Here is a 21,386-nt window from a genome sequence, read left to right as displayed (position 1 = left end):
CCCCTCACGACAGTTGAATTGAAGGTGCTGTGGTCCGTTGATAATCATGCTGATTTCCACGAAACTGAACCGGTTAAACTATACCCACACTAATTTCACAGATACAACAACAGATGAAATAAATGAAGGAGAAGTATGATGAGGGAGAAAGGTTGAGTTGATGAGGAAGAGGATGCATCATTAGGCCTAGGTCATCACCCGTTAAGAATGAAGAACAGGGCGGGCCATTGTATTGATCTATTCTAATTATAATCTCTATATGGTATGTACTCTATCAGTCCACTGAATCCAAGCAGTTTTATCAGTCTACTTGTAGTACACAGTGTGAGCATCCATAACTTACAATGGCAAGAAGACCAAGACGAATGGGATGTACATGCTGCGTTAGCTCTGCTACGAGATCTGAATGAAAACGACTCGGATGGTGGGGAAGAAATGCATATCCTGGCATCTCTGCTGATTATTCTGATCCTCAGCCGTAACGGTACGCGCTGAGCAGGTGCCTGCGCCTCCACCAAATGAAACGGTGAGACAGGAGAGAGGAAATGATAGAACAAGCTAGTGACAATGCTACGGGCCGATTAGCAGCATAAAATGTCATCACTGAGAGAGCAGGCCCTACATCTCAGCAACACACACTTACCAGCGTTCCTTCTTTGTGACATGGACACGCTCCAACTGATGCCGTTACGTGAAGATGCACACCATGTAAGCACAAGCTGACAATAATTTACTGTTTTTGACTGCTGTCAAATCGACCCTTCTATTCATTGTAATATCAAATCCAATTTATTTATATAGCTCTTCGTACATCAGCTAATATCTCAAAGTATTGTACAAAAACCCAGCCTAAAACCCCAAACAGCAAGCAATGCAGGTGTAGAAGCACGGTGGCTAGGAAAAACTCCCTAGAAAGGCCAAAACCTAGGAAGAAACCTAGAGAGGAACCAGGCTATGTGGGGTGGCCAGTCCTCTTCTGGCTGTGCCGGGTGGAGATTATAACAGAACATGGCCAAGATGTTCAAATTGTCGAATTGTCGAATTTGTGCAGAATTTGTGCTTTATAATGTGGCTACTGATGTTTTCATCATTTGACCGTTGGTCTTGTTGACTGTGCATCTTGGTAGTTGGGGTATTTTTCTTTTGCCCTTGTAAAAATGATCTGTTAGGGTGTTCCAGCACTAGGGTTGCAAAGGTTCGGCAACTTTCCGGTACATTTCTAGAATTTTTCCCAAAATTTTCCATGGGAAGTTAAGCCTGGGAATTTGGGGAATTTTTTGCTTAAATTCATCAAAAAAAGTTAGCTTATAACAGTGAACCTTTTTTTGTGGGATACACAAGGCAATTCTAGGTCTTGTGGCATATTTTGGTAAAACTATTCCCAATTCAATGGAATTGAAACCCTCTGCATGCACAATGCATTCTTCCATCACATGTGCAGCTGATTCTCAAGATCTTGCACACTAATGAGATGCTATTGAACCCACAGTACTACACTGTCTGAGTCAAGGACTACATGCTTTCTGGTAAGTTTTGATTACAATACTGGGTGGGGTGAATATATTTTATGACATCATTTTTTGTTAACTAGTAAATAGTAGCCTACAGCGAAGTGTGTTTAAATAATTTCTAACTTGTTAACAGTTTCTGCTAGTTAGTTTTTGCTACCAGGTGGGTTTTAGCTTGCTTGAGCCTGCTGAGTGTTTTATTCACCTGTTTCCATACGTTTCATTTGAAAAACATTTCTTACAAAGGAGTTTGTTTTAATTTGACATTTTATTTAACTAGGCAAGTCAACTAAGAACAAATTCTTATTTATAATGACGGCCGAGGAACAGTGCCTTGTTCAGGGGCAGAACGACATCTTTTTACCATGTCAGCTCGGGGATTCGATCCAGCATCCTTTCAGTGACTGGCCCAACGCTCTAACCTCTTGGCCACCTGCCCGCGGCAGGTAGGGTTAGAATTAGAGTTAGGGGTTAGGTTTAGGGTTAGGTGTAATGTTTAATCTAACTGCTTAACTATTTATCTGTACATGGACTTATATTATTATTTATTTTTTTACAAATGTTTTTCCTTCTAATCTTTACAGGGAAACGCCACGGGCACTATCTGATGTGTGGAGACGTTTCACTGCAGCTAATGTAGAAGGAAAAGCTGTGTACATTTGCAAGTACTGTGCCAAATCATATGTGAAGAATGCAACAAAGATGCAGAATCATCTGGCCAAGTGCATAAAGTTCCCTCTGCGCTCACAACAAGCAACCTCTGACAAAAGTCCCTCTACTTCTATTAGAGGTGAAAATGATGAATCGGACACCTTATTGATAGCAACAGCTCATGGTCCTCCTGGAATCAGACACCTTATTGATAGCAACAGCTCGTGGTCCTCCTGGAATCAGACACCTTATTGATAGCAACAGCTCGTGGTCCTCCTGGAATCAGACACCTTATTGATAGCAACAGCTCGTGGTCTTCCTGGAATCAGACACCTTATCGATAGCAACAGCTCATGGTCCTCCTGGAATCAGACACCTTATCGACAGCAACAGCTCATGGTCCTCCTGGAATCAGACACCTTATCGACAGCAACAGCTCATGGTCCTCCTGGAATCAGACGTTTTTTTGACTCAATGGAGGAACGTAGATAGAGAGATGCTGATGAATGTCTTGCTCGAGCTGTGTATGGAACTGGTTCACCTCTGATTCTCACAGGAAATGTGTATTGGAAGAGATTGCTGAATGTTCTTCGCCCAGCATACACCCCTCCAACCAGACATGCTTCTACTCATTTGCTGGGTGCAGAGTTCAACAGAGTTCAAGTAAATCATAGAGAAAGCAGACTGTATTGCAATCATCTCTGATGGGTGGTCGAATGTTCGTGGGAAAGGAATAATTAACTACATCATCTCCACCCCTCAAACCAGTATTCTACAAGAGCACAGACACAAGGGACAATGGACACACCGGTCTCTACATTGTAGATGAGCTGAAGGCAGTCATCAATGACCTCGGACCACAGTCGGTATTTGCACTGGTGAGAGACAATGCTGCGAACATGAAGGCTGCTTGGTCTAAAGTGGAGGAGTCCAACCCTCACATCACACCCATTGGCTGTGCTGCTCATGCATTGAATCTGCTCCTCAAGGACATCATGGCACTGAAAACAATGTATACACTCGACAAGAGAGCCAAGGAAATGGTAATTATAGCAGCAATCTACCTCACCAAGCAAAGTGAGAAGAATAAGAGCACCACATTGGATCTGCCCAGCAACACCCAATGGGGTGGTGTTGTCATCATGTTTGACAGTCTCCTGGAGGGGAAGGCGTGTCTCCAAGAAATAGCCATATCACAGTCTGCTGACATGGACAAGCCCCATCAAGAGGATCTTCCTGCACAATGTATTTTGGGAGAGTGTGTTAAACAGCCTGAAACCTATTGCAGTAGCCATTGCACTGATTGAGGGAGACAATGCCATCCTGTCTGATGTTCAGACTCTGCTTGCAGATGTCAGAGAAGAAATCCGTAGTGCCCTGCCCACTTCGCTGTTGCTCCAAGCAGAGGAAACTGCTGTTCTGAAATACATCAAAAAGTGTGAAGACTTCTGCCTGAAACCCATACACGCCACAGTGTACATGTTGGACTCCAAGTATACTGGTAAGAGCATCCTGTCTGGTGCAGAGATCAACAACGCCTATGGTGTCATCACTACCGTGTTCGCCACCTAGGCCTGGATGAGGGCAAGGTTCTTGGCAGTCTGGCGAAGTACACTTCCAAGCAAGGGCTTTATGTCTACTTATGATAAGGTTAAAGGTTTGTGTTTCTGTCTCCATATGATATGGTAAATATATACAATGCATTTTAAATGATATTAATATTAATTTGCATATATTCCCGTTAATTCCCACGGAAAGTTTCCACCTCCTGATTATTCCCCAAAATGTGAAACCCAATCCAGCACACATGCTTTCTGTTTAATAGTTGTAACACAGCCTCCAAAAATACAATTGATTGAACCCTTGATTCATTATTTTTTGTTTTATTATTGACATGTTTTACATATAGTCTACAGCAACATAAACTAATGAAAATGCTTTTGTTCTCATGTTACCTGAGACCATCATAAACACAACCAAATTAACATTTTTGTGATCGCCTATATGAAATGTATTAATTAGTGTTAGAATGTTGCAGTCAGAATGACTACTCACTAGCTGGAAGAGGAGGCCCAGCGGTTCTAGTGTTAGTACATACACACTTCACTATCACAGACGCCACATGAGGAACTTCAGAAAGCAGAACTTCCCCTCAAATAAAAACACACCTTATGGAACAGCGGAGACTGTGAAGCAACACAAACATAGACACATGCATGTGTACACACACACACGCACGATAACAAGGCAAGTCAGTTAAGAGCCAATGACAATGACGGCCTTCCGGGGAACAGTGTGTAAACTGCCTTGTCAGGGGCAGAACGACAGATTTTTACCTTGTCAGCTCTGGGATTCGATCCAGCAGCCTTTCGGTTACTGGCACAGTGCTCTAACCACTAGGCTACCTGCCGCACTATGTACACATTTTGTACTGTAGATATGTGGTAGTGGTGAAGAAGGGTCCTGAGGGCACACAGTGTGTTGTGAAATCTGTGAATGTATTGTTTTCAAATAGTGTAAACTGCCTTAATGTTGCTGGACCCCAGGAAGAGTAGCTGCTGGCACAGCTAATGGGGATCCATAATAAATACAAATAATTGTTCTACCATGACCCTGTTGGCTAGGCTCCCTCTCCTTGTTTGGCTAGTAATTGGTGCGTGTTGCTACGGCAGAGGTTCATATTTCTACTGTTCCTTGATAATACAGCGATAGCATTAACCTTCTCCCAGCATCTGTCTCTCCTCTTTAACCAGTCTGACATTTGGACTTCTTTCTCTATTTTAGATCACTCTTAATGACTGAGGACATATCTGTTTTGTTCGCTTACTCCTCTCTCTCTCCATTTACATTTTAGTCATTTAGCTTATGCTCTTATCCGACTGACAGCAGTGAGTGCCTACATTTTTCATGCTGTTTCGCTGTGGGAATCGAACCCACAACCCTGGCGTTGCAAGCGCCATGTTCTACCAACTGAGCCTCTCACTCACTCTCTCACACCTCCTTCTATTAATTTCCTTTGCTCCCTCCCACAAAAACGGGAAAATAAACCTAATTTTCCACCACCATGCTAGAGTGGCTACTGCTACTTCCTGATGTTGTGCCTGTGCTCAGCCAGGGGTAAACAAGAGACTGCTACAGTGTGCGTCTTCCGGAATATATCTGAACATTTTGTTTTATTAAGGAAGACAGTACGCATACCCCCCCCCCCCCCCCCCCCCCCCCCCCCCCTCCAGCAGCACGCTATTAAAACTACTTAAGGAGGAAACGGATGCCTTTGCAGTCTGAATGGAGGATGTTTTATGTACGAACCGGTCCCAGAGGGATACCAGTGTTTTACCGGCTGGGTACATTACGCCAAGACGAAAGTGAAGATGTATCACACACTAGCAGCTGTCTAGGCCTTTTCTCTCCCTTCTTTTCAGTACTACCCTTTTATCAGAGGTGAGATGCATTCACGCCATTAACTTAGTAGCCTTATCAACATGTGGATGACTTGACACATGGCTGGTTGTGTGATTAAATGTCTTGCACTTATGGAGTGCGTCACCCTAGAAATGGAATCCATTCATCATAGAATGTTGACTTTGAATGGGTATGTCCACTCTAGTAAATATATTTCTTTACTTACACATAATCTCTAGAGCAGCTCACCATTAGGATGAGGCAGCACAGGTCCTATATGCCCTCACACCTGATACATTTCCTCATGTTGTCTGCCTCTCTCTGGGGAGTGTGTTTTCCCCTCAAGTTAATTGTCATTTCTGTAAACAACAATACAAATGAGTTAAGATTTCCCTCTCCCGCTAACACAGTCCATTAATAGCATTTTCTGCTTGTACCTTGTGTTTGCTTCTTTAGCGGAAAACAAAGGTATAATTAGAATTCACATTTGCTTTTTTCCTGTCTGCATAGTGAGAGAAGCAGCTTAGCTTTAGTACAGTGCAGGTCACACCAGGCGGCCTCATTGGCCAGGTGTAAGAGGGGCTCAACTCCTATAGAAAGGTGTTACTACTTCACTGACTTAGTACAGTGCAGGTCACACCAGGCGGCCTCATTGGCCAGGTGTAAGAGGGGCTCAACTCCTATAGAAAGGTGTTACTACTTCACTGACTTAGTACAGTGCAGGTCACACCAGGCGTTCTCATTGGCCAGGTGTAAGAGGGGCTCCACTCCTATAGAAAGGTGTTACTACTTCACTGACTTAGTACAGTGCAGGTCACACCAGGCATCCTCATTGGCCAGGTGTAAGAGGGGCTCAACTCCTATAGACAGGTGGTACTACTTCACTGACTTAGTACAGTACAGGTCACACCAGGCGTCCTCATTGGCCAGGTGTAAGAGGGGCTCAACTCCTATAGAAAGGTGGTACTACTTCACTGACTGACTGAAAGGTATAAGGTATCTGGAGCCACCCTCCATCACCTGGTTATACCAGCCTCTACCCTCCCCCCTCCATCACCTGATTATACCAGCCTCTACCCTCCCCCCTCCATCACCTGGTTATACCAGCCTCTACCCTCCCCCTCCATCACCTGGTTATACCAGCCTCTACCCTCCCCCCTCCATCACCTGGTTATACCAGCCTCTACCCTCCCCCCTCCATCACCTGATTATACCAGCCTCTACCCTCCCCCTCCATCACCTGGTTATACCAGCCTCTACCCTCCACCCTCCATCACCTGGTTATACCAGCCTCTACCCTCCCCCTTCCATCACCTGGTTATACCAGCCTCCACCCTCCATCACCTGGTTATACCAGCCTCCACCCTCCATCACCTGGTTATACCAGTCTCCACCCTCCATCACCTGGTTATACCAGCCTCTACCCTCCATCACCTGGTTATACCAGCCTCTACCCTCCATCACCTGGTTATACCAGCCTCTACCCTCCATCACCTGGTTATACCAGCCTCTACCCTCCATCACCTGGTTATACCCCACCCCATAGCCTCCTTTACCCCTAGGAGTTGGGGTGGGGGGGGCTAACCCATCAATGATTCATCCCCAGCATTCAACAACATTATTCCCACATTAAAATTGCATGGTGCCTTTAAACCTCTTTGTTCAGAGGCGTTTGGTTTGGGCCCTGGGCACACCTCAGCACCGTTACACAAGACTGCCACAATCCATATCTACAACTCTGCGAGCGGGGAGACTTTGAGATTTTAAGGGGGAGGGGTCTTTGAGTAGATCTGACGTACAGTATTTTGGAATTCAACAGTTTGTTGACCCATATGTTATTTGATAGAGGTGTGTGTCTTTAACCAGAGAAGTGGGTTAATATGGGTGGGTTAATTGACCTTACCATATAGTGGTGACCTTAGTACATGTTGACCTAACATGATCACTGTTTGCCTGGCCTTAACCTCAACACCTACTGTATGTTCATGCCCTCAACCTTCAGACTGACTGAACATCTGTCAATTGTTTTTTTTAAGGACTCGTTAAGGACTCGCCATAACATTTGTGACGACAATTTATTTTTCCTACTTTTTACTCTGTCACCAAAAGTGAAGTACTTCTTATTCAAGGTCACTTTCATCGTGCTGAAAGCAGAGTGTTGTGTTTTGGGTGCCTCTCTGGAGTGGCTGAGGAGCACATGCAGTCCTCTCCAAAGTGATGATACCCCTCAATAACCTTCTTTTACACACCCTCGCCCTATTTCAAGTATCAAACCACTGAGCCATCAAAAAACACATCCAGCCCCAAACAGCCAATCTCCCAGTTCTTTAACCAAAGATTATAGTCTCTCTATCTCCACATGTGGAGGGGGGAAGGCATCCACCTATTCCCGGGAAGATGATTCCTTCCCCCTGGTAGGTACACACACGCACACACTTTCTCTCTTGCCAGTCTTCCACAGCGAATGAAAAATGTGTCCAATATCCCTAGACGGACAATAATGATCAGAAAGCAATAGAGGTGAGGTGGATAGATGCAGCACCTTGCCCTGCGATAGCCGTTTTGCTTGGGTTTGCACTTGTTAAGGGTATGTGCGTGGGTTTTAAAGGTTTTGCTTTGATGCTGTTTCTCAGCAAGGCCCTCCCATTACTTCTCATTGTTACGGTGTGGACTTTTTGTCTTTTGTCTGAGTTGCTCTGTTGTTGGCCAGGGCTAATGGCCGCTCCTTTAGCTGCTTTCAACCCGATCTCCTCTGACTCCCTGGGCTCCTTCAGTGTCTTCAAAGGTCTGTAGGACCCGGTGGAGGGAAGGGGCCATTATAGATGATCTCAGAGCACACACACACCTGACACTAACACGCGGGCAGACAGGCATGTAAACACACACACAGAAGACCTGCACGCTCACTCACTATTCCACTGGAGAGATGGAATACAGAATGTTTTTATCTTTTGAAAAGGAATGTTATTCTACTGTGTGTGTGTGTGTGTGTGTGTGAGAGAGAGAGCCCATGATGGATGGAGAGTGCTGACGTGCAGCTCAGTGGACTGCGAGACTGGACATGGCTAGACTCTCTCTTCTTCCCCCTCTCGCTCTGCTTCACTCTGAAAAACATTGCACGTCACCCCTGCTCCCCTCTGCTCTCTGACATCAGAGGTAGCAGACCAAACATCAGCTGTATATTGGGCCATTTCACCCAGGGCCAGTCAACCTATAGAAGGTCTTAGTGGTGGATGATGAACTGTTTGATTCGTCTATCAGTTTAATGATGGGTTGTTGTGGACTGGTGGTCATAGGAATGTTATTTTAATTTTGGTTGATCACTATCGGACCACCCATCTAGCTGTGATTTCTAGCCTTCCTGTTACTGTTTCAGCCATAGAATAGTTTAAGTTCTATTTTAGAGCGTAGGTTAACGTAGTTGATTTGATATATTTCCTCAGACAGTATTGTAGGCTAATTACACCCACATTTCTCCTCAGTGGTTCAGTGTGTCTTTACTTCACTTCCAGTGCCTTCGGAAGTATTCAGACCCTTTGTTCCACATTTTGTTACGTTACAGCCTTATTCTAAAATTGATGAGAAAAAATTATGTAATCAATCTACACACAATCCCCCATAATGACAAAGTGAAAACCGTATTAACATTTTTTTGCAAATGTATTGGAACAGAAATACCTTATTTATATAAGTATTCAGACCCTTTGGTATGAGACTTGAAATTGAGCTCAGGTGCATCCTGTTTCCATTGAGCATCCTTGATGTTTCTACAACTTGATTGGAGTCTGTGGTAAATTAACTTGATTTGGAAAGGCACACACCTGTCTATATAAGGTCCCACAGTTGACTGTACATGTCAGAGCAAAGACCATGCCATGAGGTCAAAGGAATTGTCCGTAGAGCTCCGAGACAGGATTGTGTTGAGGAACAGATCTGGGGAAGGGTACTGCATTATTGAAGGTCACCAAGAACACAGGGGCCTCCATCATTCGTAAGTGGAAGAAGTTTGGAACCACCAAGACTCTTCCTAGATCTGTCCGCCCGGCCAAACTGAGCAATCAGGGGAGAAGGGCCTTGGTCAGGGAGGAGACCAACAACCCAATGGTCACTCTGACCGAGCTCCAGAGTTCCTCTGTGGAGATGGCAGAACCTTCCAGAAAGACAACCATCTCTGCAGCACTCCATCAATCAGGCCTTTATGGTAGAGTTGCCAGACGGACGCCCCTCCTCAGTAAAAGGAACATGACAGCCCACTCCAGAGTGCTCAGGACCTTAGACTTGGGCAAAGGTTCACCTTCCAACCGGACAATGACCTTAAGCACACAGCCAACACAACTCAGGAGTGGCTTTAGGACAAGTCTCTGAATGTCCTTGAGTGGCCCAGCCAGAACCCGGACTTGAACACGATCGAACATCTCTGGAGAGACCTGAAAATATCTGTGCAGCAACACTCCCCATCCAATCTGACAGAGCTTGAGAGGATCTGCAGAGAAGAATGGGAGAAACTCCCCAAATACAGATGTCCCAAGCTTGTAGCGTCATACCCAAGAAGACTCGGGCTGTAATCGCTGCCAAAGGTGCTTCAAAAAGTACTGACTAAAGGGTCTGAATACTTGTGTAAATTATTTATTTTTGAATACATTTGCATAAATGTCCCCCAAAAAGGTTTTACTTTGTCATTATGAGGTATTGTGTGTAGATTGATGAGGGGGAAACAAATCTATGTAATACATTTTAGAATAAGGCTGTTACCTAACAAAATGTGGAAAAAGTCAAGGGGTCTGAATACTTTATGAATGCACTGTATATTAGGCTGGCGTGTTTGATTCTAAACAGAGGAACAGTTTGGATCTCACTGTTCAGGGACCTTCCTTCACCAATCACACCAGCGCAGTGTAGCGATGAACGTGTTGCCAGGCAACTATAAGAATCTAATGCCTAGTGACGCTTCAAAAAGTTGCATCGTTCCAACTGCCTGGTGGGAAGTGTGTGCAGGTTTACCATCTCAAAATAACACTACACTCTTCCTATGTAAATATGTCCGGGGGGGTTTTCGCAGGAAAGTGTCACGTCTAAATTAATCTCCAAACTTAGGGCTTTGAGGCATTTCAAAGCAAAGCCAGACTTGGTTAGAAAAACCTACTGCGTCATAGCTTTCAAACTTCAATTGATCATCTTCTGACATTAACCTGTCTTTTTACCCTTTGTCATTTTCAAGTCTTCAATGTCGCCCTCTTTCTGCCAGCTGGCGAACCACAAGACCAGCTTGTGGATTTAAAGGGGAATAACGGCAAAATGTGCCTGTTCCTAAACCCCTCTGACTCATTGGACTGGAGAGTGAGGTAGAGCTGCGTCACGTGGTTATACAGCCCCCTCCCACTCACTGCAGCACCTGATAGAACTTTGTGGAATAACGCAAATCTACAAGAAAACATGTACGTTCTGTCACAGCTAAAATACTACATTCGGGAAGTACAATTGATTATTTGATATGGTATATACAGTACATTTTATGTTATGAAGTTGCCTTCTTTTCTGAGATCTCTGCCAAGCAAGGAGGACAGGAGACAACCTAATCCCGCCTCCCACTTTTACCTTGTAACCCCTTTGGACAGTTCACCTGCCTATCAACACTGTCCATTTTCCCTCTCTGACTGTCGGCTACATCCCTCGTTGCATGGTGTGATCTGATCATTACGGCAAAGTACATCTACTAAAATGAGAGGGAAAGACTAGTGAGTGTTCACCATAACGTCCAAGTCATAGAGGACACGTATGGGCTAAAAGGCTCATTTATGGAACTAATGTTTCATTTAGGTGAATAACATAGTTATGGCATCTGGGTGGTCACTACAGAGGACATTTCCTGATGAGCTCTTATTTAATGTGATACCAGTTATTATAGTCCTGACAACTCGTTTAACTATTCCTGAGATATTCACTTACAAGAAACAATGTGACTATCAAACTCAGCAAAATTATAATTAATAATTACACACACTACTTTTCAGTTTTCATAAACTTGAGGTTTGTGTGTATATCGTGTGTGTGTGTGTACGTGTCTGCTTGCGTATGCTTATGTGCATCTGTCCTTTGTCTGTCTAGTGTTGTAAATGTTAACTGTCTGTCTCTGTCAGGCTGGAGGAGGAGAAGGTCCATGCTGCATCCTTTGCTGAGGCTGAGGCCCAGGCCAGTGTGAAGGATGAGGTGGGTCGTATCCTTGAGCTGGAGAGAGCCACGACCCATAATACCCTGACGCAAGCTGTCATGAGAGAGAAGGTCAGCGCTGAGGACGAGAGGCTACGCACCCAGCTTTACGTAAGTCCCTAACCCCCTCCAACCGTTTCTCAACCCCGCCCTTCGTCAATTGGTTTTGTTCCAGTCTCAGCCCAGCACGAACACTGACTTTCACAGTCATCAAGACCAGATGTTGATTAGGTGAATTACGTGTTTTAGTGCTGGGCTGGAACAAATGCCTGTACACCCACTAGCTAGGGGTTGATGACTGTAATGTCCCTGATGGCAGCTCATTTCCCTCTGTAACCAGGGTGATGATCACTGTGCTCCTCATAGGTGGGACCATCCCATAACCAAAACAGAGGACTATATAGTATTATCTTAGTATCTGTAAAACATCTTGTTCTGCTGGGCATCCTAATGCTATACCGTACTCCACTGAAACATGAGGACTATATAGTATTATCTTAGTATCTGTAAAACATCTTGTTCTAATGCTATACCGTACTCCACTGAAACATGAGGACTATATAGTATTATCTTAGTATCTGTAAAACATCTTGTTCTAATGCTATACCGTACTCCACTGAAACATGAGGACTATATAGTATTATCTTAGTATCTGTAATACATCTTGTTCTAATGCTATACCGTACTCCACTGAAACATGAGGACTATATAGTATTATCTTAGTATCTGTAATACATCTTGTTCTAATGCTATACTGTACTCCACTGAAACATGAGGACTATATAGTATTTTCTTAGTATCTGTAAAACATCTTGTTCTGCTGGGCATCCTAATGCTATACCGTACTCCACTGAAACATGAGGACAATATATAGTATTATCTTAGTATCTGTAAAACCTCTTGTTCTAATGCTATACCGTACTCCACTGAAACATGAGGACTATATAGTATTATCTTAGTATCTGTAATACATCTTGTTCTAATGCTATACCGTACTCCACTGAAACATGAGGACTATATAGTATTATCTTAGTATCTGTAAAACATCTTGTTCTAATGCTATACCGTACTCCACTGAAACATGAGGACTATATAGTATTATCTTAGTATCTGTAAAACATCTTGTTCTAATGCTATACCGTACTCCACTGAAACATGAGGACTATATAGTATTATCTTAGTATCTGTAAAACATCTTGTTCTAATGCTATACCGTACTCCACTGAAACATGAGGACTATATAGTATTATCTTAGTATCTGTAAAACATCTTGTTCTAATGCTATACCGTACTCCACTGAAACATGAGGACTATATAGTATTATCTTAGTATCTGTAAAACATCTTGTTCTAATGCTATACCGTACTCCACTGAAACATGAGGACTATATAGTATTATCTTAGTATCTGTAAAACATCTTGTTCTAATGCTATACCGTACTCCACTGAAACATGAGGACTATATAGTATTATCTTAGTATCTGTAAAACATCTTGTTCTAATGCTATACCGTACTCCACTGAAACATGAGGACTATATAGTATTATCTTAGTATCTGTAAAACATCTTGTTCTGATGCTATACCGTACTCCACTGAAACATGAGGACTATATAGTATTATCTTAGTATCTGTAAAACATCTTGTTCTAATGCTATACCGTACTCCACTGAAACATGAGGACTATATAGTATTATCTTAGTATCTGTAAAACATCTTGTTCTAATGCTATACCGTACTCCACTGAAACATGAGGACTATATAGTATTATCTTAGTATCTGTAAAACATCTTGTTCTAATGCTATACCGTACTCCACTGAAACATGAGGACTATATAGTATTATCTTAGTATCTGTAAAACATCTTGTTCTAATGCTATACCGTACTCCACTGAAACATGAGGACTATATAGTATTATCTTAGTATCTGTAAAACATCTTGTTCTAATGCTATACTGTACTCCACTGAAACATGAGGACTATATAGTATTATCTTAGTATCTGTAATACATCTTGTTCTGATGCTATACCGTACTCCACTGAAACATGAGGACTATATAGTATTATCTTAGTATCTGTAAAACATCTTGTTCTAATGCTATACCGTACTCCACTGAAACATGAGGACTATATAGTATTATCTTAGTATCTGTAAAACATCTTGTTCTAATGCTATACCGTACTCCACTGAAACATGAGGACTATATAGTATTATCTTAGTATCTGTAAAACATCTTGTTCTAATGCTATACCGTACTCCACTGAAACATGAGGACTATATAGTATTATCTTAGTATCTGTAAAACATCTTGTTCTAATGCTATACCGTACTCCACTGAAACATGAGGACTATATAGTATTATCTTAGTATCTGTAAAACATCTTGTTCTAATGCTATACCGTACTCCACTGAAACATGAGGACTATATAGTATTATCTTAGTATCTGTAAAACATCTTGTTCTAATGCTATACCGTACTCCACTGAAACATGAGGACTATATAGTATTATCTTAGTATCTGTAAAACATCTTGTTCTGATGCTATACCGTACTCCACTGAAACATGAGGACTATATAGTATTATCTTAGTATCTGTAAAACATCTTGTTCTAATGCTATACCGTACTCCACTGAAACATGAGGACTATATAGTATTATCTTAGTATCTGTAAAACATCTTGTTCTGATGCTATACCGTACTCCACTGAAACATGAGGACTATATAGTATTATCTTAGTATCTGTAAAACATCTTGTTCTAATGCTATACCGTACTCCACTGAAACATGAGGACTATATAGTATTATCTTAGTATCTGTAAAACATCTTGTTCTAATGCTATACCGTACTCCACTGAAACATGACCCGTCGGCTACATTTCAACATTTCCCAGTTTTACCACTTTTTAGCTTTTCATCTGCAGATGATATTCACATTTTGTCTGGATCTTGGAGCTGTGCCCTTCATATAACTTCTGTTGAAACTACTAGCAAATGTCTTGCAGTGCTGTTAATACTCTTCTGAGGACAGGAAGAGGTACAGGAGGTTAGAATTTAAATGGCTGCACTGTTAATTGGGCAGTTTAGCAGGAACCAGTCATGTATTTTTGTATTCTAGCTTGAATGCATAGAAATGACACTTCTTTCATATGAAATATTGCTCCCTTCCATCATTGGTTAAACACACACACACACACACACACACACATCCATATGTGGTAATTGACAGGTCACGACTGGAGCGGTGACACATGTCTCGGGTGTGTGAGCATAGCCGTGAACTGAAGTCTATAGAGCCGTCTGACCTGTGTGACCCCTTACACACACACACACGCAATAAGAGCATTTGCATTACACACTAATACAAATGTGTAACAGGACAAATATAAGCACCCGCCAAATGATTGATTATTCTTAGACACACATGAACGAACATACACACACGCGCTAGCCCCTCAGAGACCTGAGAAATGAGGGGTTTCACTTCCACCATATCATTGTGATGATCACCACTATATGATTAGGTTAAACTGAAATTGATCTTCCTACAGGGCCCTCTTATATTTCACTGTCCCCTTATTTCCTTTATGATGTTGTCTGAGAAAGCCACCCTCATTTTAGAGAGTTATGGCTTTATTTGCTGTAAATAGCCCTTGTAAACATATAGCAAGACCAGCGTCATCCCTGCATTGCCTTGACAGCCAACAGATTCTCTCACAACCAGCGCACACACACACACATGCACAACACGCTCCCCGGAGAACGGGCCCTGTTTACAAACCTACGCTATTGATTATATAGCTCATTTCACACGCTCATTGCTGTAATAGAAAAATGAATCATTTTGGGGGGCCGAGACGCCATGGCGTGCCGCGATTCCACCACGCCGCAGGATGAGTGTATCAGGGATCCCTCGCTCGGAACGACGATCCAATCGAAAAAATTTAAAAGTGAGGGAGGTGGGGAGGAAGAGCGGGGACTCTATACGCCTTCAGCATCTGTGAAGAGAGCTGTTTTGTTCTTTGTCATCTTTAATTTAATGATTTTTTTGGAGGGAAGGAGGGAGGGATAGGACCAGCCATGTATCTCCATGTAAGTGTCTGTCCTCTCTAGCTCTCTAATGTCCGGATAGTCCTCTCTAGCTCTCTAATGTCCGGATAGCTCAGATCAGTCATATGGACTGTAGCCCTGCCAACAACAAGTTGGCATGTGTTTACAACAACAAGTTGGCATGTGTTTACAACAACAAGTTGGCAGGGCTCCAGTTCTGGGGGCCAACGTGTTCCAAAAGATACTACAATGGGGAACGGAAGCAGGGCGGTAGCTCCACCTCCCTCTCTTTGCGAGTTCTGGGCAAGTCTGTGGGCCAAATGTCCCCTCCCCTTCTGAAATTCGCAAGATGTGAACACCTGTGAAATGGTGATTTGTCCAGATGATCAGTGAGGAAAAACCTGCGCTCTGGGTTAAGGTTCAAGGTGAGACATGACATCTGACAGATGTTAAGTTACCAGTACTGTTACATGCTTCTGTCCACCAGAGAGAACTATCAGTATACAGCAGTACTGTACTGTAGAACGGGTCACAGCAGCGGCAGTCCTTGTAGTACAGGTCACAGCAGTGGCAGTCCTTGTAGTACAGGTCACAGCAGCGGCAGTCCTTGTAGTACAGGTCACAGCAGCGGCAGTCCTTGTAGTACAGGTCACAGCAGTGGCAGTCCTTGTAGTACAGGTCACAGCAGCGGCAGTCCTTGTAGTACAGGTCACAGCAGCGGCAGTCCTTGTAGTACAGGTCACAGCAGCGGCAGTCCTTGTAGTACAGGTCACAGCAGTGGCAGTCCTTGTAGTACAGGTCACAGCAGTGGCAGTCCTTGTAGTACAGGTCACAGCAGTGGCAGTCCTTGTAGTACAGGTCACAGCAGTGGCAGTCCTTGTAGTACAGGTCACAGCAGCGGCAGTCCTTGTAGTACAGGTCACAGCAGTGGCAGTCCTTGTAGTACAGGTCACAGCAGTGGCAGTCCTTGTAGTACAGGTCACAGCAGCGGCAGTCCTTGTAGTACAGGTCACAGCAGTGGCAGTCCTTGTAGTACAGGTCACAGCAGTGGCAGTCCTTGTAGTACAGGTCACACCAGTGGCAGTCCTTGTAGTACAGGTCACAGCAGCGGCAGTCCTTGTAGTACAGGTCACAGCAGCGGCAGTCCTTGTAGTACAGGTCACAGCAGTGGCAGTCCTTGTAGTACAGGTCACAGCAGTGGCAGTCCTTGTAGTACAGGTCACACCAGTGGCAGTCCTTGTAGTACAGGTCACAGCAGCGGCAGTCCTTGTAGTACAGGTCACAGCAGCGGCAGTCCTTGTAGTACAGGTCACAGCAGCGGCAGTCCTTGTAGTACAGGTCACAGCAGCGGCAGTCCTTGTAGTACAGGTCACACCAGTGGCAGTCCTTGTAGTACAGGTCACAGCAGCGGCAGTCCTTGTAGTACAGGTCACAGCAGTGGCAGTCCTTGTAGTACAGGTCACAGCAGCGGCAGTCCTTGTAGTACAGGTCACAGCAGTGGCAGTCCTTGTAGTACAGGTCACAGCAGTGGCAGTCCTTGTAGTACAGGTCACAGCAGCGGCAGTCCTTGTAGTACAGGTCACAGCGGCGGCAGTCCTTGTAGTACAGGTCACAGCGGTGGCAGTCCTTGTAGTACAGGTCACAGCGGCGGCAGTCCTTGTAGTACAGGTCACAGCGGCGGCAGTCCTTGTAGTACAGGTCACAGCGGTGGCAGTCCTTGTAGTACAGGTCACACCGGTGGCAGTCCTTGTAGTACAGGTCACACCAGTGGCAGTCCTTGTAGTACAGGTCACAGCAGTGGCAGTCCTTGTAGTACAGGTCACAGCAGCGGCAGTCCTTGTAGTACAGGTCACAGCAGCGGCAGTCCTTGTAGTACAGGTCACAGCAGCGGCAGTCCTTGTAGTACAGGTCACAGCAGTGGCAGTCCTTGTAGTACAGGTCACAGCAGTGGCAGTCCTTGTAGTACAGGTCACAGCAGTGGCAGTCCTTGTAGTACAGGTCACAGCAGCGGCAGTCCTTGTAGTACAGGTCACAGCAGTGGCAGTCCTTGTAGTACAGGTCACAGCAGTGGCAGTCCTTGTAGTACAGGTCACATCAGCGGCAGTCCTTGTAGTACAGGTCACAGCAGTGGCAGTCCTTGTAGTACAGGTCACAGCAGTGGCAGTCCTTGTAGTACAGGTCACACCAGTGGCAGTCCTTGTAGTACAGGTCACAGCAGCGGCAGTCCTTGTAGTACAGGTCACAGCAGCGGCAGTCCTTGTAGTACAGGTCACAGCAGTGGCAGTCCTTGTAGTACAGGTCACAGCAGTGGCAGTCCTTGTAGTACAGGTCACACCAGTGGCAGTCCTTGTAGTACAGGTCACAGCAGCGGCAGTCCTTGTAGTACAGGTCACAGCAGCGGCAGTCCTTGTAGTACAGGTCACAGCAGCGGCAGTCCTTGTAGTACAGGTCACAGCAGCGGCAGTCCTTGTAGTACAGGTCACACCAGTGGCAGTCCTTGTAGTACAGGTCACAGCAGCGGCAGTCCTTGTAGTACAGGTCACAGCAGTGGCAGTCCTTGTAGTACAGGTCACAGCAGCGGCAGTCCTTGTAGTACAGGTCACAGCAGTGGCAGTCCTTGTAGTACAGGTCACAGCAGCGGCAGTCCTTGTAGTACAGGTCACAGCAGCGGCAGTCCTTGTAGTACAGGTCACAGCAGCGGCAGTCCTTGTAGTACAGGTCACAGCGGCGGCAGTCCTTGTAGTACAGGTCACAGCGGCGGCAGTCCTTGTAGTACAGGTCACAGCAGTGGCAGTCCTTGTAGTACAGGTCACAGCAGCGGCAGTCCTTGTAGTACAGGTCACAGCAGTGGCAGTCATACAGAGAGACAGTTTAAAACTATTTTACTGGCTCCAAGGTTAACCCTGGGCCTTTACCATCTTTTACACACTCCCCCCAAGAGACTGGAGCTGGGTGTCCCAGGAGACTGGAGCTGGGTGTCCCAGGAGACTGGAGCTGGGTGTCCCAGGAGACTGGAGCTGGGTGTCCCAGGAGACTGGAGCTGGGTGTTAAAATGAGTGAATGAGTGGGTACATGCAAATTGAGCACACACACACACACAGACACACACACACACACAGACACTCGCAGATATTTGCACACAGACAACATTATTTTTTACACTTCTGTTTCTGTCTCTCTCTCACACTGGAGTAAAGAGCAGAAGAGGAGGGAAAGTCTGTTCTTTTAGCAGAAAGCGTGTGATGATTTCCCTGTTTGAGAATTCATTTAGAGTTCTGGAGTTTAATAGAATCCGAGGGGTTATCACCGAGTCTGCGCCTATTTTACTCATGTAATTGTCAAGGCTGTCAGTCCTCTCATATGCCCGCTGTTCTTTTCAACTGGAAATGGACTTTTCCCTTTAAAAGACAGCCTAGGCGCCCGCCTTCTTCCCTCATTGTCATTTTTCGGTGTTAACTCTGGGACGGCTGTCTCTCTCTCCTCATTGGCTACGTCCCAATTGGCACCATATTCCCTTTCTAGTGCCCTGCTTTTGTCACAAGTAGTGCAGTATAAAGGGAATAGGGTGTCATTTGGGAATCTACCAGTCTCTCTTCAGCCGCCAAGACACTTCCCCAACTGTCTTTGAAGTAGCACAGTGCTTTAAAATGGGGAAAAAATAAGCAGTTTCATTACAGAAGTATGTTCACTCTGACTTCATGATTGATATTCAGAATAATGTACAGACACTCTGAATAATGTATTTCTCTGTAGACATTTTAAATATGAGGTTGGCATAGATACAAGCTACATTTACACATGGAGCACGTGAAACGCTTTGGTGATGACCCCTAACTGTGTATATGTATTGTTCCAACATGGGTCAATCAGTGTGTCACCTTTACATCGCACGACACGGACACTACGTAACGCGTTTGTAATGGGAAATGTAAAATTGTCGCAAAGGATTTGAAAACGGGCCCTTGGGAGCAGCATGGTTGCTGTACTAAGCCCACGTTGCAGCCTAAATGGTGCTTTCAGAGATGATTTGTGAAGTCATTTGCCGTACCACCGCCCTGCACTTAGCAGAGCACATTTATCAAATCAATGCTCTCTGGTCATTGATAAAGCCCAGCTTGATCATTCATGGTGTTCCTATGGAGCCACCATTTTTACATTCAGCCAGAGCAGTGGTTTTCAGCCTGTTATAAACAGTTTTACATTACTTTTCCCAATACAAACATCCATCTGTAATATATTTCATCTGCTACATTCACCGATAACATGAGGTCTAAATTTGACCGCTAAGATGTTTAATGTGAAACAATTCTGCCACTATGTGAATGGTGGTCCTCGAGCTTTTGATGGTGATTTGGGGGTCCCTAGAAAGGACAAGGTTGGGAGCCACTGAGCTAGAGGATCCTGTGCTACATTACCGGATAGAGAAGCTTTAAATGTCTTCTCTATAAGCCCACACCACTGCAAGGCTGCAACCCCGTACGCTGTTGTGGGATTTGGTTCTTAGCAAGCCTGTCCCTGGATCTACAAAAAGTGATGCTTTGCTATTACAGAAAGTGTATTTTCTTCCCAATTATAAAGAAACACCTTGGTCTTATTGTTAAGTCTTGGGAAGAAAATACTGTGCTACAGCGTCACAGCATATAACCAGAGACAGGCTGGATTTATTCCATGGAGGAATGTCAGTGAAACTGGTTGTAAGGGGAGTGATTGGAATACTAGGTGATAGAGGATGAAGAGGGGATGGGAAGAGGAGAGCAGGTGAATAAGATAGAGGATGAAGAGAAACAGAGTGTAGGAAGAGGAGAGCAGGTGAATAAGATAGTGGATGAAGAGAAACAGAGTGTAGGAAGAGGAGAGCAGGTGAATAAGATAGAGGATGAAGAGAAACAGAGTGTAGGAAGAGGGGAGCAGGTGAATAAGAGAGGATGAAGAGAAACAGAGTGTAGGAAGAGGGGAGCAGGTGAATAAGAGAGGATGAAGAGAAACAGAGTGTAGGAAGAGGAGTGCAGGTGAAGAAGATAGTGGTTGAAGAGAAACAGAGTGTAGGAAGAGGGGAGCAGGTGAATAAGAGAGGATGAAGAGAAACAGAGTGTAGGAAGAGGAGAGCAGGTGAATAAGATAAGAGGATGAAGAGAAACAGAGTGGAGGAAGAGGAGTGCAGGTGAAAAAGAGAGGATGAAGAGAAACAGAGTGGAGGAAGAGGGGAGCAGGTGAATAAGATAGAGGATGAAGAGAAACAGAGTGTAGGAAGAGGGGAGCAGGTGAATAAGATAGAGGATGAAGAGAAACAGAGTGTAGGAAGAGGGGAGCAGGTGAATAAGATAGAGGATGAAGAGAAACAGAGTGTAGGAAGAGGGGAGCAGGTGAATAAGAGAGGATGAAGAGAAACAGAGTGTAGGAAGAGGAGAGCAGGTGAATAAGATAAGAGGATGAAGAGAAACAGAGTGGAGGAAGAGGAGTGCAGGTGAAGAAGATAGAGGATGAAGAGAAACAGAGTGTAGGAAGAGGAGTGCAGGTGAATAAGAGAGGATGAAGAGAAACAGAGTGGAGGAAGAGGGGAGCAGGTGAATAA

The 21,386-nt window shown here is 44.5% G+C and overlaps 1 protein-coding gene across 4 annotated transcripts in view; it reads left to right on the top strand.

The window, feature by feature from the left end:
* The window catches only part of LOC110500993 (MICOS complex subunit MIC19), a 110,503-nt gene that overhangs the window by 18,666 nt on the left and 70,451 nt on the right, over positions 1-21,386 (top strand). For 2 of the 4 annotated variants that reach the window (XM_036957069.2, XM_090213616.1), the window contains exon 5: positions 11,699-11,879. In XM_036957069.2, the coding sequence (XP_036812964.2) occupies positions 11,699-11,879 (181 nt within the window). Of the gene's footprint in view, positions 1-2,092; positions 4,769-11,698; positions 11,880-21,386 lie in introns of those variants that run through there. The other 2 variants (XM_090213617.1, XM_090213618.1) reach the window with 1 other exon arrangement.

Source organism: Oncorhynchus mykiss, chromosome 21, assembly GCF_057628025.1.
Source record: "Oncorhynchus mykiss isolate SJ-2025 chromosome 21, ASM5762802v1, whole genome shotgun sequence".
NCBI lineage: Eukaryota > Metazoa > Chordata > Actinopteri > Salmoniformes > Salmonidae > Oncorhynchus > Oncorhynchus mykiss.
Note: the sequence above shows the minus strand (reverse complement) of the source record. Positions and strands in the feature narration are given on the sequence as shown.